This window comes from Brachycentrus maculatus, unplaced genomic scaffold (genome assembly GCF_059751285.1).
Source record: "Brachycentrus maculatus isolate JH-2025_06_01 unplaced genomic scaffold, ASM5975128v1 h1tg000090l, whole genome shotgun sequence".
Classification (NCBI taxonomy): domain Eukaryota; kingdom Metazoa; phylum Arthropoda; class Insecta; order Trichoptera; family Brachycentridae; genus Brachycentrus; species Brachycentrus maculatus.
Window position 1 is genome coordinate 2,186,624 of NW_028280844.1, and position 26,850 is coordinate 2,213,473.

The window sequence follows — 26,850 nt, forward strand, 5'->3', positions numbered from 1 at the left end:
TAATTACTATTTATATTTTGATTTTTGGCAGGTTAATCAAATTGCTGCATGAATTCGCCAGTAATATTACGTTTTAGAAAACACTCTAATAATAAATCATTACTGTCGGTCATTGATATTTATGATACAATCGGACGTTTTCATTGATTTTCTTTATGGTAAAAGATAACTCATATTTTGCACATGTTAAAGATTTATTGAATGAATTTATTTATTCCGAAAAAAAAATCATCTCCTTGTAGTTTTTTTTTTGCATATTTATTTTTATAAAAACATATGAGGTAAAATAATAATTGTTATATTATTTGAAAAAAAATTATAGTTTCGTATTGATTTTACTCTAATATTATTTAATGTTGGTGGCAACATGTCTCGGTTATAATAAATCTTATTTTTGATGTGGTAATAAAGAGTTATTTTTCATATTATTTTTTGACATATTCTATTCATATTTCAGACTTCCATATTCTTCTTTATGTATGTTGAGATGTCAAAAAATAATATGAAAAATATTTTTACTGAAATGCTTTCTTATTTTAAATAAACTATATAAACACTACAATATCACAAAGTTTTTTTTTCTAATGTTTTACCTAATTTACAGAATAAACTTTTATAATATATTCACAGTTTCACCTCCATACTAATTTCACTGGCATTCATATTCTCATAAGTCTACCATTTCTTATCACAAATATTTCAATTATATTATACATTTAATCACGTAAACTTGTATTTGACATTTAAATAACGGGCTAGGGTCACTGTGGGAGGGAGACAAGAGTCTTTCAGTCCTCCTTCTTTTTGAGAATCATCCGCCGGGTACTTTGAAAAACCTGGCTTACACGCACACTCGGCTTCCTTTTCGGAATCGGTTGAATTCTTCTGCGGCACTAACCACTGCCCATCTCCACAAGGTCCCTTTGTGTAAAGCATGTGGCATCCACCTTCAATGGCGACCATGCCTGGACTGTCCAGACAGCTATCATCGGCCAGTTTGTTCACCATGCATCCATCAGGATCGTCTAGTGAAAGAGCGCCAGCGCAGCCGCAAACTCCGTTGTATGCGATGCCATCCACAGACGGTCGAGCTTCAAAGTCGAACAAGACAACTTGATCCACTTTGCAGGGGCCTTGGGTTCCTATTTTGAAGCATCTCTTGTGCTCTGGGAAGTACAGCCTGGATCTGCGGCAAGGGAGGGGAACGCATCGCGCTGGAGGGGCCAGAAGCTCGTTTTGGGCACACGGACCCCTCGTGTAGAGTCTGTAGCAGGATCCATCCTTCCAGAGAACGTTGTCAGGTTTACAGACACATTCAGCTTTTCCAGGAGTATCCGGAGATAGTTTGAAGCGCTGTCCCTTGTTGCAAGGACCGACTGAACCTGGAAACAATATAAATATTTTAGTTTCAAACGATTAATGATTTTTAGAACATTTTGACTGTGTCCAAATACTTGGGAGTTATTGGGAGTCCACTTGTAAGTTATTTTTACATTTTTTTTGACATCTCAACGTACATGATGAAGAATAAGGAAATCTGAAATTAACAGAACTTATGACTTATCATATGCTAGCTAAATGATCACTTTGCACATGTGCAACATTTACTATTCTACCCATGAACGCTATTATTTTTTTGGAATTCCTACATACCATTTATCGTTAATCTCATGACGCTGTACATATGAGTTCACAAGAGCCATCTATGTTGGACCGAGAAAGCTTTTATTTACCAAAGACCTTTTTTGGAAGAATGCAAGATCCGAGCCCCGGATTATTTTTACAAACTAGGAAACGCCTGTAAAAATAACTGGTGAAAATATAAGCTGCATAAAATTTTTAAATCACATTTTCAGGGTACAATGGTGAGTGTTACACGTGTGTAAAGTGATCACTCCAGCCTATGACAGATCATAAGCCCTGTAAGCACCCAGCCTTCCATATTCTTCTTCATCTATGGTGAGATGTCAAGAAAATATAAAGTTTTTTAGATTTACGCATATTATATAGCGGTTTATTCTAACCTATCTGGTAACACGACTTGGTGTTCTCATGGTAATGTGGCAGATGCACTTCGCATCCACATTTTCCTCCAGGAAGCATAACCTGCCCAGCGCCGCACGGACCTCGGCTGTATGGCTCATAGCACCTTCCGTCTTCTTCCCAGTGGTGTTGACTGGTTGGACCAGAATCTGAACACTGAAACAAATGATGAAGATCATCTCAAAGCTCTTTATTTGATGCTGTACGAACTATTTTAATAAATGATTCCTAGTTTTCTTGTAAAGAAGAAGATCAGAAAACTTAGAGATGCTGGCCTATAGATGAATACAAAGAATTTCTTGGAGAGACCACATCATCGAATTTTCAGGAAGATTAAGGAACCAGGCACAAGTCAAATACCTAATCGAAGAGCAAAAAATACTGAAGGGAATAATTGAGAAATCGTTTGAAAGAGGGCATCCTCGCTGGGAATATCTGTACCAAAAAATGCCACGACAAAATATGCCAAAGATTCAGGGCTGAAGCGGATCGCTGAAGATCAAGCGGAGTAGAGGAAGAGATGGAGGATTTGTTGCAAATCCACAGGATTGAAACTAAGGAGAAGATTTTTTGTATGGACCTTACATAATGTGGAGTAAGTAAGATAAGATACTGTTTAAAAATATCAATTAAGTCGCATTTCGTGGATGAAAGCAAAATATAAGTTTGGTTTACTTCATAAGAGATGGGTGGGTTTTCATGTAATACAATTTGCTGCCGGCAACCAAGAATTTCACACGTCGAGATTATTTTCAACTTAATTCAGTGGTATTCATTGTTCTTTAAGAGTCACAAGCTTATATTTTATTTTATAACTGTGATCTGTGATAGAGTAGGTACATTTTCCATTCTCAAACAATCTTCTGATGAGTCTAAGAAAGCTAGGTACTCCTACATCATATCACACATAGAATACTTATCAGGTTTTTATTGCACTTGTATCAAATCTTATTATTTTTATCGCTTCATATCTACATCGACAATCGATACATCTCTTCTAAAATACTAACGTAATAATAATTCTATCTTCATTTATAACCTGTTATATAAGTTGTATAGTTTTCGGCCAACAATAATATGGGCTTTTTATTATCTAGAAGCTATGCCAATAAGGTTTGTAGAATGAAACAGGTTTGAATAAAACTAATTGATATAACGGAAATTAATGAAATAGAAAGCGGAACACGGTAATTATAATTATCCAGTAATTATGTTAAGGAGATAAAATAAATTTGTTTGTATTACGTAGATTCACGTAGTTCTTGTAAACACGCTGGTTAGATATTTACCTGCATTGAGAGAGATAAAAAGATTGAAACGGGTATAACTATTATTATGTAAAAATTTAAAAAAAAAACATTTTAATTAAATATTTTTTGAAATCATCAAAATGATACCTTATTGAAACAGCTAAACGAACTAATTTCATTATTTATCATTTGTCATTCATCATATTTATCATTTATATACATATATATATATATATACATATATATATATATATATATATATATACATATATATATATATACATATATATATATATATATATATATATATATATATATATATATATATATATATATATATATATATATATATATAATATATATATATATATATTTATATATATATATATATATATATATATATATATATATATATATATATATATATATATATATATAGATATATATATGTATATATATATATATATATATATATATATATATATATGTATATATATATATATATATATATATATATATATATATATATATATATATATATATATATATATATATTTATATGTGTGTACATAAAATACATTAGGTCGAGTGTTTAGCAACAAATTAAAAAAGATAATTATATTTCTCTCCGAACGACAGGTTAATTAAAATCTTAAAGAAAATTTGATTTTTTTAAAGTCCGTTGTACCGGAATACCTTGAATAGTCCGGCTGCAGGTGAGTTTGTTCACCAACGCAAAAAAGCCATGAAAGATTCTGCTATCGTAAATAGTACGTTAAGAAAAATATTACTTTTCCATATTTATTCCAACGTTAAATCGTTAAATATATCATTTTAAATATAGGTGTCACGGCTACTAGTTATTACAAGCTGTAAAAACTATAATAAAATATAAGATAATGTGCCAACATCAATTTAGCGCTGTGAGAGCTCCATATGCATCAGAATTGTTTAAGAAAATATTATTTTAGTACATCTAGTACAATACACATTATCCATCTTGTCTATATTTTTTTTCTTTAAACAAAATAAAATGCGGACTCAGTGAGGTCACACCATCATACCATTTTTTTTCACAGGGCTTCATCACGATTGCAGTCGGGTTTTGCCAACGTGAAATAAGGAATTACATGTTTAAGGTCAAATATCAGGACCCGAGTATTCTATTTTGCATTCTGCAGCCGTTTGACTTTCTCCACTAACGTGTTACCGTGACTCCAAGAATTGGCCTTCGAGCACCCTAATAGGCCTATTGTGGAGACAGTCAATATCTACCACGGTGTAGAAAGAGAACGAATAAAATTCCATTTCTTCATGCAAATTGCAAGACCTTTTTATCAAAGTTCAACTGCTTTCCATTCTTTATTGGAGTTATATGAATTTATGAGAATCGATGTGATAATGAAATCGGTGGCAATGGTTGGGATGCTATTATCATACTAATGATAATGACGACTTAACTATAAAACACTGATTACGTTATCGATGATATAAAATTTTAAATAATCAAAAAATACTTTCTAATATTACGATACAACTTGCTGAATAGCATTTATTAGTTAATAACACTTTTTAGACCTTATATCATAAAAAAATACTACCTTTTTATGACAGATACAACCTCACACTCACACACATTTGTATATAAATATATATATATATATATATATATATATATATATATATATATATATATATATATATATATATATATATATATATATATATATATATATATATATATATATATATATATATATATATATATAATGCAACATAAATGAAGAAGAATTATAAACATTTACAGAGCTTATGACCTCTCATAGGCTAGTTTAAGTGATCACTTAATTCACCATTCAACTCGTGCTACTCAATTTATTTTATTTTATAGTATAGTTATATTTTTATTTCAATTCAATTCAATTCAATTTCGCAACATCTGTGGTCGAAATTAATTAAGATTTTTTTATTAGCAGAAAGAAACCTTAAGGAAATGTATCCAAGATTCTTCCCGAATTATTACTTTATTATAAATTCATTAAAAAAACACATTTCCAGAACTTTTCGACATAGATGAAGGTAAGAACGAGTTTTAAAATATATTTTTTCAAATATTTTTTTTAATCACAAATTTATTATACATTCAATCATTAAACACTTTTTCAGATCTTTTCGACGTAGATGAATATAAGAACCGGATTTTTAATTTTTTCATGAATTATTAATTTGACTAGTTTTATCAATTCAGTGGTAAAATATAGGTAAGGAGTTTAAGCACATTTCGCAGTAGTACTCAATAAAACCGGGTCATATTTGTGTACACAGATATGTAGACGTGTAATTGAATAATAGACAATCATTAAAATGCGCTACTCGTCGGCGCTGCGAATGATAAATGCAGACGTTTATGGTCGACTCAATGTCAAGTGAGAAGTATTACGCAGAAAGAAAGAGTGAACATCAATCTGTTACACAATAACCGCGTTCGGCTGTAACCAATTTGGTACGAGCTGGTAATACCAAATCTCTAAGTACGATTTCACGTCGGCGGTCACAGGTTAACTATCAATAAATTAAGTATTTCCTGAACAATCATAAATTTGTGAACACTGTGAAACATTGGGTTAATTCTAAAATTTAACATTGGTCGTATAATTTCCAATTTCATTAAGGTGTAAATTCTTGCAAAAGTCGGTTTGTCTCTTCCAGTAACAAATCTATCATCTTAAAATTCGTACAGTTCCTTCGCTTTATAATTTTTCGTAAAGCGAACTCGGAATGTTTTTTTTTCTCCAAAAACGTAATTAATAATTAAAAATATGTATGTCATTCAGTAACAAAATATCGCTAGTTACATCAAATCTATTTATTTTAAGTTAACTACCGTCCTGGTGACTGTGAAATCTAGCTACGGCTTATGCGACCCTACTGAAGCTTCAATTTTATACGTTTTATAACCTATTTCTACTTGTACGTACCTACTCACAAGTAGAAATAAGTAAAGTAAACCTTTATTTTTTATGTTTAAAGTCACTCCAATTTTATGTAATTCATGAGTGAAAATTCTAGGAAAAAACATTCGCTACATCAAATTAAAAGCCCTATTATATACCATACCACAGTGCGCGCTTTATTTTTTGTAGATTTGCTGAAAAAAATCAGCTAATCAAAAACAAGTAAATTTTTTATTTGGTTTACAATTTTAATTTATATTTGTTTTTTTTTTATAATTAGTCCTGCGGGAATGTGTAGAATACAGCGAAAAGCCAGATTTCCATAAGTCCTTCGTTTCTTTTAAGATTTCAATTAGATGTTAGGGGTTAAATTTAATTTAAACAAAAAAATTCAAACAAATAAAAAAACTATATTATTATTGTCCGCCTCCGTAGTGTAATGGTCAGCACGCTCGGCTGCCGTACTGGAGGTCCCGGGTTCGATTCCCAGGGGGGGTCAAATAAATATAAGTGATTTTATCACTCTTATATTTATTCAATATTACCCTAGACTGGTACTGAAGCGGAGGGCTGATCACCTTTCCCTCATGTGTTAACGATCAAGATAACACAGCGTTTATATGATGCAGTGCCCTATGCACCATTGGGGTACGGATAAGGGTTTGAATGAATTATACTTTTTTTCTCTCCATTTATTAAACTCTTGGGCGCATGGAATATTTTCAAATAAATAATAATAATACAATTACCGTGCAGTTTGCAATGCCATCTTCACCCTTTACAAACAGTTGTCCGGGGATACACGGCCCTCGGGTGAGTGTCCTGTAGCAGCGCCCGTCCGCGGGCCACACCTCCTGCGTAGGGTCCGGACATGGCGGCGGTTGGACGCACCTGCCCACGCGGTATCTGAGGAAAATACGTCAACTAAGGCCGAGATCTCAGACGATCAAATTCAGAATGCGAACGGCTGCGCTACGAGCCTGTCGTGTTTAATTTTAACCTGTCCAAATACATGTATGTAAGTATGTATGTATACGTATGTGCGTATATATGTGTATGTGTGTATGTATATGGAATAACCTATACCTACCATATATGTTTTTTATGTAGTATATGATGTGAATTGTAATGTAAATAAAAGAAAATAAATAAATAAATGAGATTATGAGTGTTTTCAAGCGCGATTTATTTGAGAATATATTACGTATTGGAATTAGACTTTTTTTAAATTTAAATTGAAAAAAAAAATTAAACTCTTAGCCTTTCAATAACTACTTTTTTTTAATAGGCATAGGGATCCTGAGGGCTTAGGACGAAGTGTCGGCTTATGTCCATACATCCTCATCATTAATCTGCATAGAGCTTTCTTCCTTAAGAATACATTGAAAATTTTCCTGTATAAGCTGACCAAGAGTTCCCCAGGACTCTAGAACCGCTGCGGGTGGGTTTAGAAATAAAACAGCTCATGTCAATTGAATGCGAATTTGAAAAATGTAATACTATTAGAAGAATATCTCACTCGGATTTAGATGAAGAGTCGGGGGCAAAGTATTCTCCAGGTTCGCATGGTCCCCTGGAGAATATGGTGTGGCAATCTGTGGCGTTCCAGAGGCGGAGTGTACGCGGGGGACAGCGGCACTCCGCAGCCCCCTGGGGCCCGGGGGTGAGCTCCATAGTGGGCGGACAGGGGTGCCCCACCTAGAAATTAATTTCAGTTATAATAAAATAAAGAAAAATTCATACAATATTCATGAAAATCTGTGGAATATGGGTATTTTTGAAATATATTTTTTTATTTGAAATATTTATTAGCTGCCTTAGAAAATTCTCTTTTTCAATAGACAAAATATACTAATGTACAAAAATTTATAGCATATTTAGTTTATGTCACTCACTCCTTTCAACAACCTCATATATAAAAAAACTAGATTTTTCAGGAGATCGTTTTTAAAGTATTATTAATAAATATCAAGTCACATTTAGAACTTCTTACTGTGCAAAAGATATTTTTCAGTAAAATCTGAAGGTTTTTTCTGCATTTGAAAAATATTTAATATATTTAAAAGAATAATTAAACGATTCCTTTTTCTTCAAAATGCAAAACAACTCTTTTTACCCTGTAGCGGGTAAATATTAAGTTAAAAATATGCCGCTTTGCTGGGATAGAGTACATTTTCTGGGCATCCCGAAAACATGCAAAACTGAAAATTGACGATTTTTTATATATGACGTTGTTGAAAGGAGTGAGCGATTTGTCTTAAAAATGAAATGGATGTGTTTAGTTCATAATAAATGAAAAAGGACAATCCCTAAGAACAATACAATGGATAAAATGGATTCAATTTCTTATATCGATGAAGATAAACATGTAATGACAGGCCAATTTTTCATAATTTTTCAGGCGAAACTGCCATCGCGTAGTATTAGTCCTGGAACTAACGGGTAGCTCCCAGCTAACCCTGACAGAGGCAGTTCCAAGCTTCCTGTATGCGTACCGTTTACTGGTAGTGATTTATTGCAGCGGCAGTTTGAAGCTGCTGTATGTGTCCCGCTTACTGGTGGTGATTTATCGCAGCGGCAGTTCCAAGCTGATGTGTGTGTTCAGCTTACTGGTAGTGATTTAGGGCAGCGGCAGTTTCAAGCTGCTATGTATGTCCCGTTTACTGACAGTGATTTACCGCAGCGGCAGTTCCAAGCTGCTGTATGTGTCCCACTTAATAGTGGTGATTTACAGCAGTGACAGTTCTATGTCCCGTTTACTGGTAATGATTTACTGTAGCGACACTTCCAAGCTGCTGTATGTATTCCGCTTACAGGTAGTGATTTACCGCAGCGGCAGTTTCAAGCAGTTGTGTATGTACTGCTTACTAGTTTACTAATTAACCGTATCTATTTTAAAATTGCATGCTGGAGTCGATTGTTCATTGGAGTGTGTTTGGGGTGATTTCGTGCATATATCGTAGTCATACAGGAGAAAGTGACCAAGTGCATTCTCTACAAAAATGTGATTATTGAGTATTTGATATCTTACTAGCTTAATATCGCCCTGAAAAAATCCCAAAGCGATTTTAAACTTAGAAGTAAAATATATTGACTTGCTAAAGATGACTAACTGCATTGATGTTAATTTTCTTGCCAAGCAAAAGTGACCTAAATGGCCCTCCTGAACATTTTACGTTTTGTTAGTTAGTCACTTTCTCCTGTGCGACTACGATATGTTTATGTTTTATTTCGTCGATATTAAAAGTCCCGTATAATACAAAACATAGTGCAGTCATATGGTAGTTATATTTAAAATTAATTTTAACTCTCCATGTCAGTTTTACGATCAAGTTAGTGTGACAAACAAAAGACGCAAATGACAGTAAAAAATATTAGGGCGAGATAGAACTGTATAATTAAATCTATAAACAGCGAATATGAAACGCAATATTCAGTGCAATTAAATATATCATTATTAAGGCAAACAATAGCGTGCATCTTGGATTGTTAACAATAAATTCTGTGGCTGTGTCATTCGTGATTGAAATAAAAAGCGAATTATTTTTCAATTATAATTTCTATCTTACTTATCGCGTGAATAAATGTACCTTAACATACATACACAATATAACACACACATAAAAGTATGTATAATATAATAATAATAGGTAGGTACCTATGTTAATAAATATATGAATTATTTTTGATCAGTTAAATAGCATGTTAGGTACTCTACGTGAACGTAATTGTTTATAAGATGTTTAGAAAAGATTTCATTTAGTTATTATGTGATTATGTTTTTAAACAATGAATTTATTAACAACATTTTGAGTGTGTCCAAATACTTGTTCACAAAATCTGGATTATCTCCAATTACAGGAGTTATTTAATATAAGAGTTTCTGCTTAGTAAAAAGCTTCTTTACATCTCACCAATAGATGTCTCTAGTGAAGTTCTAGTGTTTCAAGAACAAGGTTTCTAAATTGGTTCATATATAAAGAACTTCCAAGAATTTGAGTAGTGTGGTTGTCAATAATGGGTAGAATTGGTGAATGTTACACGTGTGTAAAGTGATCACTTAAGCCAGCCGATGACGGTCGTCAGCCCCGTAAATGCCCAGACTTCCATATTCTTCTTCATCTTTGATGAGATGTCAAAAAAAAAAATGAATTTATTGTTTTTAGAATAATATGAAAAATATGAAAACGAAATTTGAGTGGTGTGGTTGTCAATCATGGGTACAATGGTGAATGTTATTCGTTTATTAAGTGATCACTTAAGCCAAACTATGACAGGTCGTATACCCTGTGAACGCGGAGGCTCTTATATTCTTTCATTAATTGATTCGGCAGTCACTTTGTGGTAAAATCTATCCATTTTTAATTAATGTTTTACTTAGTAAATACCACTGTTTCTTAAAATCTACTGTGACACGTGTTTCGATGCATTCCGCATCATTTTCAAACACCGTGTTTGAAAATGATGCGGAATGCATCGAAACACGTGTCACAATAGATTTTAAGAAATAGTGGTATTTACTAAGTAAAACATTAATTAAAAATGGATATTCTTATATTCTTCTTCATGTACGTTGAGATATCAATAAAAAAGTGTTGATATAAATAACTCCTAAGTAAATCAAAATCCAGTAAGAAAAACAACTAACTAACCATCACGCACTGCCCCGCAGGGGTAGGCAGAGAGAATAGAACGCCCCACCACTCTGTCTTTCCAAACTTTTTCGCCTCTTCCACAATCATGCATATGCGCCAATTATTTCACAAATCTGATCATGCGAAGTTTTCCTCGTTCTTCCCCTAACTAAATTCGCTTCATAATTTTTTTTTCTGTTCTTACCTCACTCATTTGTTCAACATGTCGAAACCACCTAACTACACCTTTCTTAATTTGATCGATAATGCTTATCTCAGACTTGCATCCTTATTACACCATTAGAACATCTACCACCATACATCGTTTTGCCGCACATTTGTCTGAGGGATCGCATTTCGACTGGATTAAATCCAGAACTTGTGAATAAAAAATTGGACTCACTCAACAAATTGTGAAAACACTTTAGTTTAGAAATTATTATCATAGTTTTTATCTACTATTTATTAATTAATATAGATTAAGATTAGTAGAAGCACATATTAAATAATGCATGGTTTTAAGATAGTATTTTAAGTAACATTTTAAAATGCAAATAACTTCATTCCGTATGTTTTAATTCTTACAGAATGAATCAATCTAAGCCTTTAAAAGTGCATTGTTCTTGAAGCGTGTTCCAGAACGTGTAGGTTGACAAAACAGAGTAAAAGGTTTCGTTTCTTCAAGTGCATAGTGTCATACATCATGTCTTTTGTTCTACAAATTTCACAATGAACCTACTCACCCATTTTACAATAATGACGACTGCAATGTATAGATTACATCGCCGTAATTACATGGTTTACACTGCATGCATTCAATTTTAACAGAATGGTAGTTTTGTCATTCAAAATGCGAGCTGCGTCACAATTTTTTCTCACGATAACAAATCGAGACAAATTAGAATAATTGTTTACACCGTTATACAAAGCAGTCTCGATATAAAGCTACAAGAAATTTATTAACTTCAATTTGAAAGCATATTTAAAACAAAAAAAGTTATTATTAGGTCTTACTTTACACGATTATAATAATATGTAATTTTTTATATAAATTAATATATTTAAGACGAGATCTTCGATAACCCGAAAATCAATTTTCTTTAAACTAAGGTAATGTTAAACTTAATAGATTTTTGTTGTTACTGGGAACACTGTTTGTGTATTGAAAAAAAAAGTTTTACTTCGAAATAAATATATGGTTTTGAAAAGAAAAGAGTTATTGAAAGGTAATGATTTAAAAAAATATGCATATTTTATTCTATTATTATATAAAAAAATTAATTACCTTTGTTAAATTTTACCTTGGTTTAGAGAAAATTAAATTGTGGACTATTGATAACTGAGCCTTTATACTTGATTACATAAATTAGTCAAGTTAAGAGAAAGGCAGCAGTTTTTAGAAGGTATAATATACAATACAGTTACATTAGTCGTTTTAGGTTTTTTCGAATTATCTAACTGACTGATTCCTTTTGCTGTTTTAACTAATGTACTTTTTGCAAAGCACATTGTCTTTGAGAAAGGAAATACATATTCTATAAAGTTACGACACAAATAATAATGATCCGCCATTATCAGGTCGTGACAACGGTGTTCAATGCGCGCCGCGCCGCGAGTATGAAATTGTGCATTAATTGTATCAGCAGACGTGAAACGGACTGTTGAAATCGTGTCGATGATAATTTGCTAACTTCCATGCTTGTTTATTTTTTAACAGAGATACAAGGTCATATTATTCAATATACAAATTTAATACAACCATTGTCTAACAAGCACACGTGCGAAAAAAAGAATTTGGAAACAACGTACAGTGTGCAAAGTACCAAAAAATAAAGACATTTTTATTTTTTTTATTTTAAATATCGTCGCTGATTTTTTTTATTGATTAAACTTAATTTATAATGGATAAAAATGCATGAAAACAGTTATATATTGTTATCTACAAACATGAGTCCTCCTCCATAGTGTAATGGCTAGCGCGCTAGGCTACCATGCCGGAGGTTCCAGGTTCGATTCCCAATAAGGTCAAAATATATATTAGTGATTTTTTTCAGTCTAATATTTATTTAAAATGACTCTGGACTGGTTCTTGCAGTGGAAGGCAGATCACCTTTCCTTCCTATATTTAACACTGCTTCTATATTAAATTATATAACATAGAAGCAGTGTTAAATATATTAATATTAACATATTAAAAAGACAGCCCATTTAAATTTCTAGGAGTACACTTTTTCGGGTACCTTTTAAAATGGTGTACAATGTTGAATATTATAATTATTCTAAATTATAAGTATTATTATACTAATTTTAATTATTTATTAATTATGACAGGCGCCGTGCCGTAGTTGGGTAGACACCCGACTGCGAAATTGGCATCACGGGTTCGATTCCCCCCAATTGTAAAATAAATTCAAAAAATATTTATTTTCAACTTATCTGGGTGTTTGTTATGTATTTTTCACATTATTTTTTAAAAATATAAAAAGGAATAACCCGCAAAGCATCTTAAAGTAGAGGCTTTGCGGGTTATTCCTTTAAAGAAAATATTTAAAAAAGTAAAAGTGTTATAATTTAACGGTAAAGTTTACCAAAAATCATTACGTTTAAAATTCATAATTATATCGGGAATAAAAAAAAATTAAACTTTCGAAAAAATATGTGTTTGGAGTAATATTTTATGAGCCTCAAATTACTGGTTGTATCCTATTGTAGATTTTATATAAATCATTTTTAAATTCATGTTAGTTTTCTTATATCACCTTTATTTAGATGGCTTAATACGAAATCTAGATCTAAATACTCATCGAATTTGCTAACTGAATTGACAATTACATCCGATATAATGGAAAGTTTGTCTAACTCAGTGATTCTAAAGTTAATTGTTAAATTAATTTCTAATGCTACCTCAAAATATCGACAAATGGTGTAATCGCCATGGCTTCTGATTTTACACTGTTAACAAAAAATAAACAATCTGATCTTTAAAATAATTGTATTTCTTGACCTGCATTAAATGCATACTAGTACCTGCATATGTAAGATGGGGTAGGTTCCTGTCTATTATGTCCTAACTATTTGATACTATGAATATATGTAGATATGCCTAACAAGAGTTCATGAGTATTAACAGGAGCGATGTCAAAAAATGTATTTACAGGAATTTATTAGGTATTTATGCATGGGCACCCATCTCTTTACATGTAATTAGATATCTCATATTTTTTAAAGTGTTGCGTGAATTTATAAGGTATGTATCTATGGGTGCCCATCTGAAACTATGGAGTTTACTAAATATTTCTTGAATATTTTTCGCAGATACTTTGTGGCACATTTTATAAAATTATTTTTTGACATCTCATCAAAGATGAAGAAGAATATGGAAGTCTGGGCATTTACGTGGCTGACGACCGTCATAGGCTGGTTTAAGTGGTCGCTTTACATACGTGTAACATTCGCCAATTCTACCCATTATTGACAACCACACTACTCAAATTCTTGGAGGTTTTATAAAATTTATAAAATTAAATAACTTTGTTTAACCACTTTTTTATTATTAGTTCACTTTAACCAACCGGTTTCGAAAATGTTTAATGTTTTAGAATTTAATAAACCCTGATGATGACAAGGTTCTTGTCGAAACCGGTTGGTTAAAGTGTACTAATAATAAAAAAAGTGGTCAAAACAAAGTTGTTTAATTTTATAAAGTTCACTAAATATGTTTATAATACATATAAGTAGAATTATATATAGATTTTGTCATAAAGCCACCTTTGGGTCGCGGGAAAACGTTATGAAAGGGAAATGATCATGTTCGTCAAAAAATTACGCCATCGCCACTCAGTTCATTTTTTAACACGCTCTCATTTAATATATTTTATAAACAATGGTCACCCACGAAATATTTTTCAGAATTTCTTAGTGTCGCGGCAAAATATGTATATCCCAAGAAATCATTGTGATTGTCTTCTGTGAGATTATACCTACCTTTCGAAATACCTGTATAACATTCAAAATACATTGTGTGACTTAATTTGCTACATTTTAAATTATATTTCATAAAAAAGCGCATGTATGTTGTAATTCAGTCAAGAATACGATATGAAATGTTGAAACGGTAATGAAAAATTCAAAACGTATTGTTCGGGAGTTATTCCAAACAGACGAGTTACATACTGCATTTTGTAAGATATCATATTTGAAGTAATTTATATGGTCATTAGGTTTTATATTAATTAATAAATCATTCATGTTTTTTGTTCATCTTCAATAAATTGTATTTGCATTTTTTTTATTTATCAGGGTAGAAAGTTTTTTGAAACAACGTTATAAAACACAAACAAATAAACAATATAATAAAATAACAACTAAATGGATTTTTCCACATAAATTCTAGGTTATAATATACACAACAAAGCAGGGGTTGAAAACCATGATTTTATATATGTTCTCTGACAAAATTAATTTAAATTGAATGAGTTTAATTAATGTATTACGATAATAATTACATGTAAGTTATGGTAAAGGTTTTAAGTATGATTTCATATAGTTTTTTTTAAAAATGGATTTTGTATGTCAATTTAAATAATATATTGGTGAATCGTATTTAAATTTGAATCATTTTAATTTAATGTTGTTTAAATTTACATAAAAAAACCGTTTCTAGAATAAATTAATCTCTTAAAACCTTAACAATAACTTACATGTAATTATTATTACAAAATAATACTGAAACTCATTCAATTAAAATGTATTTTGTTGGAAAAAATTATATAAATTCATGGCTTTCGACCCGTGGCTTATTGTGTATACAACATAGAATTTAATCTAGCCTCACACCGGTCTGATGATATCGGTTAGGACAAAACCCGGTCACTGGTCAAAAAAAATATGTGGAAAAAACTATTTAGTGGTGATTTTATTCTTTATTAATTTGTTTGCGTTTAACGTTGTTTTTTTAAAAAACTTTTCTGATGATGTCTAAAAAAAACTATTTAGTTGTTATTTTATTCTATAAAATTCAGTTCCACCTAGACATGTCGGTACAAAACTGAAATCTAATAACAAACAAATATTTCTTCTTTGGATTATATTATAGTTATGGATTATAATGGTATTGATAGAATACAGAGGTCATAGAAATGCCGGAGAAATGTCTCATACTATACTTGTCCTATACCTACTGAATGTTCGTGAATTTTGCTGGCAGTATTCTACGTGTAAGTATTGCTTACAGTTTACATTAAGTTATAACTATAATACGAGTATATTGCTAGATTTTGCTGTAATATAGAGATGTATTTCTACTGAAGTTTAGAAACCTGAGATTCGTGATCCGTTGATGGAGAAAGAAGCTTTTTACTTTGACAACTTTTGATCGTATACGACGCTTGTGTATTATTTTATACATTAATATATACATTAGATACTTGTACGAGTCTGCAGATGAATATTGCATCTTTGTTTGTAGGGGAGAGTGCCCATGGATGGGACGTTTTTGATTTTGCCTCTCTAGTTCTTCTCTGTAAAATAAATCACAAAAAGTAAACGTGGTTTCTCTTTATTCAATCTTTTAGCTACAAATATGCCATACATTGTTTTCTAAAAAAATTAACCTAACTGCCTGAAAAATCGATTTCAAATAATGTCCTAAAATGTCCCATTCATAAACACCCTCCCATGAGAGGGACACCAGTATACCATGAATGGGACATTAATTAAAATGCTAGATTGATGGAATAATTATATTTTAAAACAAAAATCATCTGTAGACACTTACGTATAATACGTAGACACATGTAAAAGAAATTTTATTAAACATTTTTGCAACATTTTTGGCAAAAAAAGTTCAGATATCTTAGTATTCCACAATTTTCATGGGCCACGAAATTTACATTTAAGCCATTGCATAAAACTATATTGATATTCTCCTTCACATGTGTGACACTTATTATCCTCCTTTCCTTTTGTTTTTGTCAGTGATACACCTTCTATTTCAACTGATTTATCTGAACTGATCTGTCATCACTCATTGAAATATTTTGTTGAAAACTGAGTTTTTTTAAAACTCTTTTAGCGTTAGGCTTATTTTTTGGTCTATCTAAAGGTTTTCATTTTCCATTCTTCAATAATTGTATTTTCAAAAACTTGTCCTTTTCTGAAGTGTCAGATATTATACTTGAATTCCCCTTACTGATTTATTTCTGTACTGTAGAACATATTCTTCCAGCTGAATTTAAATACGTGGAAAGTATTTCTTCTCGCTTCAGACTAAACTGACTAACTAAAAAAACTAACTCACGATCACGCCGCTTCCCCGCAGGAATAGGTAGAAAGAATAGAACGCCACACCACTCTGTCTTTGCAAACATTCTTTTCGCCTCTTCCACGTTCATGCATCTCCTCATACATACCCGCCGATTGTTACGACTCCTAACCTGACCACTTTCAACTAATTGGCTTACTTGACCGTGCCATGTTTTTCTCGGTCTTCTTCTGCTCCTTTTTCCAATAACATTCGCCTAGTAAATTTGTTTAACCGTTCTATCCTCACTCATTCGTTCTACATGTCCAAACCATCTCAACACATTTTTCTTAATTTTATCGATTATGCTTATCTCAGCTTTGCATTCCTTCCTTATTTCACTATTCGAACATCTATCATACATCGTTTTGTCGCACATTATTCTAAGAGATCGCATTTTGACTGCATTCAGTCTACTTTCATCCTTATTTTGCCAACTCCATGTTTCACTTCCATATATTAGAGTTAGAACCAGGACTCCGTTATGCACTGCCAGTTTAGCTTCCGCTGATAGGCTCTTTTATTTCCTATCAGCCTTTACTTGTTTCACATGTCTATAAAGAGAAGATTTTCCTATTGCATATGTCTTTGCAACCAACCTAATATTTTGCTTTTATTTAAAACCTCTTCTACAGCAGCTTCAATTAGAACGTTGGTGATTGATGGTTGGTGAACGATGGCAGGTTTTTGGCATTATAACCTAAAAACAATATAATGTTTACAATTCGTGTAATGCAAACGAGTACAAACGATTTTTAATATAAATTTAAAGTATTCGCCATGAATGGGACAATTTTCCCTTGAGTGGGACCGTCCCATTCATGATCACTGTGCGCGTCCCATTCAAGGAAATGCGTGATTTTTAGAAAAATCACGCATTTCCTTGTAAATGTTTCATCAAATTTACTTCCAAAAGTAAATTTGATGAAACATACTTTATAATATCCTGAGAGAACCAACTTAAATAATTGTATATATCAATTGCAGCACTTATCAAAACCTATATGTGCAAACAAAATCAAATTGCAGTATATAATTTACTTTTTGACGCAAAAAAATTGTAACACGTCTTACTCGCTTCACTATCAGTCGAGAACTGAGGTTTAAGGATTAATCTGTCTAATATTGTAGCGTTCATCTTGGGTAATTTTTTATTTTTTTTCGTAACAATAGTTTGGGCTGGAGGACGATTGTCCCATTCATCCTCTGTCCCACTCATGGGCACTCTCCCCTATACATTTATGCCAAAAAAACACACTTTTTCAAAACAATGTCATGTAAAACATGACATTTAAAAAATAGCTTAAATAATTAAAACGTTTTAAATGTATTAAGAAAATCGCTCAAAATAAAATTATTCGCATTTTATATTTATGTACATATCGATAAGTATTGTCCTAGTCATTAAAAATTATTAATAAGGATTATAAGCATTAACAATTCAGGTTTTTGAGGGAACATTTGTATGCTACAATTACGTTTTGAAAAAAAATGCATTAAGTATATATTCCGATTTATTTTCGTATTTTTATAAAATTGCTTAGTATTTTTTCTTTTCAAAATTAAATCTTTAAGCTTGAAAATTTTAATAATTTAGATTATGAGTTTCTAACAAATTGGATTAAAAAATATATTTTTAGTATTCAAAAAAAGGCAGTCCTCTGTAAATGTGTTTTGAGTGTGTCCAATTTTTTGTTCACAAAAAGCGGATATTCATATTTTTTATTGATATCTCAAAAAAGACGAATAAATAAGACGAAAGGAATAATAAGTCTAATGTAGTAATAAATAAAACAGAAGCAAGGATAACGTTATACTTAATGGTACATATATAACTGTAAATAATGGACAAAGGAAATATTACTGGATAGTTTTTTTGCTGTTCGTGTTGCATGCTGCAGTCATTTTGAGTGATGTTTGCATTAAAAAAGTCTTATAATTTATTGCAAATACTTTCAGAAAATCAAATGATTTCCTCAATGGTACTAATGCGCTCGTATGTAGATTTTTTCACATTATTATTCATATACCAGGAAAACATTAGACACGAGTAGAAGGTGGCCATCATACATAGTTATGAAATGACACAAAGTACCCACTTGACGTTACTTCATCACGTGAATAAGAAAATGATTAATTCGTGCCTTTTTGTCACAAAATAATAAATCTGATAGAATTATTATTTTGTGACAAAAAAGGCATAAAATATGATATAATTTTCATTATATAACTTGCACACACGTAATACTTTGTTATGACGGCTTTTAAATTAAAACAATTAGGTACCAAACTGAATCACCTACATACTGTACACATCAATTATGATAATTTCATCAATATTTGATGCCTATGTTTAAATCTTTTCAAGTATTCAAATAAATGATATCTCTGAAACCAATGTCATCGCAATACGAGAGAATGTAATTTATGTACGAGATGGGAGAATGAAGTCCTGTGAATCAATTACATATGGAAATTAAAGCTTTAAATCCCAGTATTCAAAAGCCCAGAGCTTATTTTTTTCAACCTGGGTAACATTTAACGTAATTGAATTTTTCTTAAAACACCGTTTTTGCATTGGAAAAATAAAATTTTCTTCGAAATAAATAAATAGTTTTGAAAAGGAGAAAAAAATACATATTCTAAAAATAAATAAATTGTATAATATTTTTAAAATTTTTGAAATGGGCGTATGGCGCAGCCAGCAACTACTGAATTCCGTATTTCCGAGTAAGGCCCTAACTACGTAGTGTAAAATAATAATAAATCCCTTACCGCACCTCAATGGTGCATAGGGCACTGCGTCATATAAACGCAGTGTTATCTCGATCGATTACACATGAAGGAAAGGTGATCAGCCCTCCACCTCAGGTACCAGTCCAGTGTAATATTGAATAAATATTAGAGTGAAAAAATCACATATATTTATTAAACCCCCCTGGGAATCGAACCCGGGACCTCCAGAACGGTAGGCGAGCAAGCTGACCATTACACTACGGAGGCGGACTACGTAGTGTAGACAGCTTTAACTTTACTTCTGTTCGGTAACTAACAAATATTCCATAATTTTCTATTCGGTTTCTTTAACTTCCTGACAAAACTGATGCACAACAGGTTACAAAATACCAAATACGTTTAAAATAAAAGTCGAGAAGTCAAGTTAAAGTTATAACTTTGTAGTGTAATCGATGTCCTGGAGTTTCGCACAAAATGCTTTTTGTCTGTGGGATATCTATGTATAATAATACATGGTCCTGCTAAGTAAAAACATAGTAATTACAAAACGTGACATTTCGCTCACTCCTTTCAACAACGTCATATATCAAAAAGGTTCAATTTTCTGTTGTGCATGTTTTCGGAATGCCCAGAAAATGTACTATATCCCAACATAAGCGGCATCTTTTTAACTTAATATTTACCCGCTACAGGGCAGAAAGTGTTGTTTTTGCATTTTGATGAAAATGTATTGTAAATATATTTTTTTTAAATAAACTTAATATTTTTCAAATGGAAAAAAAAACCTTCAGGTTTTACCTAAAAAGATCTGTTGCACAGTAAAAAGTTTAATAAGTGTCTTGATATTTATTTTTAATACATTGTGTTATATTTTTAAACTTTAAAAACGTTCTCCTGAAAAATCAAGTTTTTTGATTTATGACGGTCTTGAAAGGAGTGAGCGATTTGTAAAAACATATTTAAAAACTATATTTTTATTTATATTAAAGTTATATTATATTTACAACCACAATTAATGCAACTTAAAACATTGTTGTGTTTCTTTAATGCAATTCGCTAATATTAATGCATTTGGTAACATAAGGAACCATTCAAAATAATCATTTCCCATATTATTTTTTGTGATTAGCGTAAATATTGAGTTTTTAATAAGCTGGACATATAACTTCATCGATATTTTAAAAGGTGTCTTTAAAAAATATCTTTGATACAATATTTTTCCGATTGCAGTCAATGTCAGCCAATAAGGCTACAGACGCGACAGCAGGAATTCCAAATAATTCTTATCCAAAAACCCATTATATGTTTTAATCATTAATAAATTTTATTATTGGTATAAAACAGACCTTCGGGGATTTAGAAAAAAAATATTTGGAGTTTTTTAGGAGTGTTTGTAAAGCAAGGTCGGTTTTAAAAACATCACTCGCTCGATTGCATTATTGCTCATGTCAAGGAAGAAACGCTAATATAAAGAAAAACAAAACAGTACAAGCTATATACACGTTAAGATTACACAAAGTAGATAATTTACGTTATAAAAAGCTAATAGTAGATTCACACAATGCGATGGCGCATGAGTTGCAGTTTATTTACCCGAAATAACGTGATATATGCTCTGAAAAGCTACGAATACGCCGTAAAATGAGCAGTATATTCCGTCTGCATCTAGCTTCAAGTGAAAAGGCCAGTTTCAAAATCTTCACCTATCAATATGTTTACTGGACTTATCAGGTAAACTGAATGAATACATTAAACTATTTTTGTTATTGTTGACATCTCATCAAAGATGAAGAAGAATTTGGAAGTCTGGGCATTTACGGGGCTGACGACCGTCATAGGCTAACATTCACCAATTGTACCCATTATTGTCAACTACACGACTCATATTATTTTCATATTATTTTTTTTGATGAGATGTCAAAAAAAATGAAAACAACTCCTGTAATTGGAGATAATCCAGATTTTGTGAACAAGTATTTGGACACACTCAAAATGTTGTACATGAAACTATATTAATTGGACTTTTCAAGCAAATTGAATGAATTAATGAAATTAAATGCCAATATTATATTAGGTTCTCAGTAGTAATATTATATTACTAAATTTTATAATTCTTCCGTTTGCTTCGAGGGTTAATAAAATTATAATGTTTTTGTCCCTTTACGCAAATTGTCCGCTTTTCATTGTATACACCCTTTAAATGTGTATAGTGGTAAATAAGGAAGGAAGTATAAAAGAATATGTACTAGTAATTTCTGCTTCTAAAAAGAGAGTTAATTGCCTCATTTGCCTATATTTGTGACATCTTACCCAATTATTAGGGATTGCAAATAAGGTAGAGCACGTGCTATTACTGAACTCTTTAGCTACTATTAGTTCGTCGTTAAACTTGTGTTATATAAGTGAATTAACAGCCACGAGGTGTCCGATATCCGTTGTATAATTTGAGCAATAACATTGTATGGAAATTACTCACTACAAAGCGCAAGACACAAACGAGTACCTACGTTTCTACCTTTACGACTACACTACTTTTACCTATGTATGATATACATATATTTTGTTTTGTAGTCAACACCGCACGCCACGGTGCAGGTCTGGTAAACCGGGAACTTTCTTAGATCCCACATACGAGTATAGTTCAAGAAATAAGAGAATGCGGATGACATAAGATTAGGGTTGCCATATCGCTCACTCCTTTCAAGAACGTCATAAATAAATAAAAACTTGATTTTTCAGGAGAACGTTTTTTAAGTTTAAGAATATAATACAATTTATTAAAAATAAATATCAAGCCACTTATTGAACTTTTTACCGTGCAACAGATCTTTTTAGGTTAAACCTGAAGGTTTTTTCTCCATTTAAAAAATAACTGGTTTATTTAAAAAAATAATTAAACAATACCCTTTCTTCAAAATGCAAAAAACAACACATTCTGCCCTGTAGCGGGTAAATATTAATTGAAAATATCCCGCTTTTGCTGGGATATAGTACATTTTCTGGGCATTCCGAAAACAAGCACAATTGAAAATTGACGATTTTTGATTTATGACGTTCTTGAAAGGAGTGAGCGATATTTTCGTGAGATCCCGTAGGGACATTTTTACAAAATGTAGAAACAGACAAGCAACTTAAAGAAGTCGTGATCCAATATTACAAATCTCTTGTAGTTTTGTAAATCTACAGTTTTGTTTTTTTAATTGCATGCCACGTACATTGACATTTTTAACAGTCGTACGGACTGCTGCGGTTGGTTTGCGGTCAAGCGTGCATGGAATGAGATTTTAGTATTTGAACCACGGAGTTTACAACTCCGGCGCGCCGGCATAAAGTTGATCCTAAATGTTTAAAGCGGCAAACGTTTTTTCAGTCTATGATCGAATTGTATTTTCAGGTTTTCAAGTCCTAAAATTTTTCGTTAGGGCGCGTGGGAATTTTATACTACATTCCCTGGGAATTTTTATATTATTTTATTTCAGTTTTCAGGAATTATCAGGACTTTCAGGGCTTCTAAATTCACTTCTCTCCTTATAAGAATATACGCTTTTCTGCTTCCATTCCTTTGCTTTCGGAATATCCAAAACTTTGAGGACAACGATTTTTTCAAATATCAGGTATATTTCTAGATTTAAATAAATTTTCAATAAATAATTTTCAGAATATTTAATAATGCTAAAATATATTTTACTTTGTCCGTTCCGTAGTGTAGTAGTAAACCTGTTGGTTCGTTGTTCGATTCTCAGGGGGATCAAATAAATATGCGTGATTTTCACTCTCATATTTATTTAACATCACCCTGAATTGGTACAATTTCACCTTTGTTTTGTACAATTCACTATCAAAACAAGGCACGATGCAATGCCTTATGCATCATTGGGTATAGATAAGGTTTTGAAGAATAAGACTACTGAGGAAAAATTTTGCTAAATTAGAAGATTCTCTGTTGAATTAAAATATTATATTGCGTTAGATTTATTTAAGTTCGAAATTATGCTGCTTGATGATAATCTTTTGGGACGTATTTCGTAACAACCCACGCGTTAATTTGTGTCTATTTGCATATTTTGAGGAGTTATGTACATTGTAAACCTCGTGTATTGGAGATAGGTAATACGACATATAAACAAGTACAAGGCTGTTGACCTTTGGGGGACACCAACGTGTGTACATATTATATAAGTACTCGTAATATGTAGTAGGAATGTATGGTAGTCGTAGTGCGGAATTTGCTGTAGAGTTCAAAGGCTATTTGTTTACGTTTTTCTAAAGTTATACATATTTTCACCAGCTGTTTTATAATTACATTTAGATAATTATTAGAGAGGTAACATTTTTAAATCAGGGAGGCAAAACTTGAATTAGTTGTTAGTCGTTAGTTGTTAGTCGACTTATTTCTTATTGGTAAATTGATTATTTTAAATAATTTATAATAGATTTATATTATCCACTGACACTTCATGATGGAATTGCATTTTAATATATTATTAGATTAAAACCAATATTTTTAGCTTTTCCACTTTATTTTGATATATTATGAAATAAAGTGGAAAAGCTAAAAATATTGGTTTTAATCTAATAATATATTAAATAATTTATAATTTGCAAATAATTTATTTCTTTCAATGATTATTTGTTTATAACTTTTACGAAGTGGTACACATTTTTTTTTTGTTTTATCGTGTAGAGTAGATAAGTACATACATATTTTACAGTAATTTTTAACAGAAATGACAATAATACGAAACCAACTACCGTCACTCAAGAGACGAGATCATTTTCAAGTAAATTCAATTGAAAAATTACTCACTCGGCCCAGAATAACACAGTATTGACGTAATATTTATATGTTCTACTATTATTTTAAACACGAAACGTGCATTTTCAATCAGATCAAATATCGCTTAAAAATCTGACATATTTTTTGGCACCTGATTTTAGGTCGAAAGACACATATAAAAGCTATAGTGATACACTTTGCTATTTACGTTAATCAATTCTTTGTCTTTGAAATATGAGACTTTGTGTATTGTTTAGTCATCGGGAAATCATAAAGAATGAAGTATATTTTACAATCAAAATAATTGTTTACATATTGAGAACATCTGGCTCGGAATGAGTTTCGTCTTCGAGGAACTTCATAGTGTTGAAATGGGTCATTCCCAGTCATTACTCTTGGAATGGTGACAAACTTGAAGCGGATACTTCTTTCAAAATGCCTACAAAAAGAACAGTCTAATTTATATGTCAGTTTTGTATTGTGTATTGTGTAGGAACTTTCTTAAGATTTCAATAAATCAGTCTTTTAAAGCGTTCAAAACATACAAATTCAAAAGATTTTTTTAATTGAAAAAAATTACACATACACGTTTGATTTTAACAGATAAAGTCATTTGTTTTTTTTTTAAGTAAAAAAAAACACAGTATAAATAGACATTAAATCATATAATGCCTTTATTTTAAATATTTTGGATTGATGAAAAACTAATTAAATTACGTGACAATTTTATTTTTATTTTTTGATCTCCGATCAAAGAGTAATTCAGAATTTTCTACGTTGCACAAAATTATTTTATTTTAAAGATATCAATTTTAAATATATACTTTACAATTTTATATACAATTTTACGTAACTACATATTAAAAACAAAAAACAAATAGAATCATAATCTTACAGCACACGTGAGTTTTCCGAATTCGGAATACAAATTTTTCACTCTGGAGGAATATAGGATTTAACATGCTTTCGATACAATTTATAAAGATTCTTTTTGTTTTAATTTATTTCAAAAAATGTATGTAGTAATAAAAAATACGTTAATTTTAATTTGCAAAATTAAAATCGATTTTCTAACATCAGCATTATTGTATGATAAAGATGTAATCCAATTCAGAATCGAAAGGAGAAAATTCCGAAATCAGACTTCCAAGGGGCAAAGTAAAAAAAAAAACATTGCACGGCAATTTAACAATCCAATATTTTTAAGGCAGCTAACCTTGAAAATGGTATAACACATTCCATCGCCTGGCCAAAACAGCATTTGCCATCCACGGGGTTTAGTGGCGCAAGGGTTGAGTGCAGGATCTGCCCACGGCGGCGCCACCACCGCGCTATCGCTCATTCCCGCCAAAATTAGCAATAATAATGGTATTGCCATCTCACGAGAATACTCCTTGTTACGGTAATTTCAAATACAATATTTCAAAAACTGGATCCATTTCTTGGGATTCATTATTTTCAAAATACTAATTGCATTTAATTTGATCACAATTGAAACACCCTTTTACGCACATAATCACATATTTTAAATAATAACTTGAAAAGTGTAAAATGTACTTGAAGTTTTATTCGATTTTTGGCACAGTCAGGACGTTAATTCACTTTTAAATAAGATACAATTTAATAACGATAAATAAAAGGTTTATATTCAATAAATACATTTATTTTTTACTCAATAAATTTGACAATATGAGTAACCCTTTTTTGCTGTTCGCAGAGCACGTGTAATCTGACAGCCGGTGGACCAATCAGCTGAGCGGACGTCACAACAGTCTGGCTGTCAGATTCAAACTGAATTTGGAATATAGAATGCCGGTTACCTGCTCGGTACTATATTTTCCACACAGCTTGTTGATTTTAATCATTATGGTACTTATACTAAATAAGAAAAAATAGTATGTGACTGGAAGTAATCGTTTTCAAGGTTAGATAATAATGCAAGAAGGTGCCGCGTTAAAATTTGAAATGGCGGTTATGAAATTATTACACCGGATTTAGATTTTGTTTGATATATAGACGAAGTCATCGATAAAAACAATAAAAAAACCCAGATAAAACTGTTTTAAAACGTTTCATTAACATATAAAATCCATAGTTAACCATTTTTATTTATGTAAAAACTTTGATTTGTTTAAAAATATCTACTAGCGTCGTG

At 31.3% G+C, this 26,850-nt stretch overlaps 1 protein-coding gene across 1 annotated transcript; it reads right to left on the reverse strand.

Annotated features, from left to right (window-relative positions):
- Positions 1 to 572: 572 nt before the first annotated feature.
- On the reverse strand, positions 573 to 26,488 carry LOC148310665 (uncharacterized). Its single transcript, XM_088258114.1, has 5 exons — positions 25,912 to 26,488; positions 7,767 to 7,945; positions 6,997 to 7,153; positions 2,025 to 2,199; positions 573 to 1,382 (listed from the first exon to the last, which is right to left on the reverse strand). The coding sequence occupies exons 1-5, from the start codon at positions 26,071 to 26,073 to the stop codon at positions 721 to 723; spliced, it is 1,335 nt and encodes a 444-aa protein (XP_088114240.1). The 5' UTR covers positions 26,074 to 26,488; the 3' UTR covers positions 573 to 720.
- Positions 26,489 to 26,850: the final 362 nt, after the last annotated feature.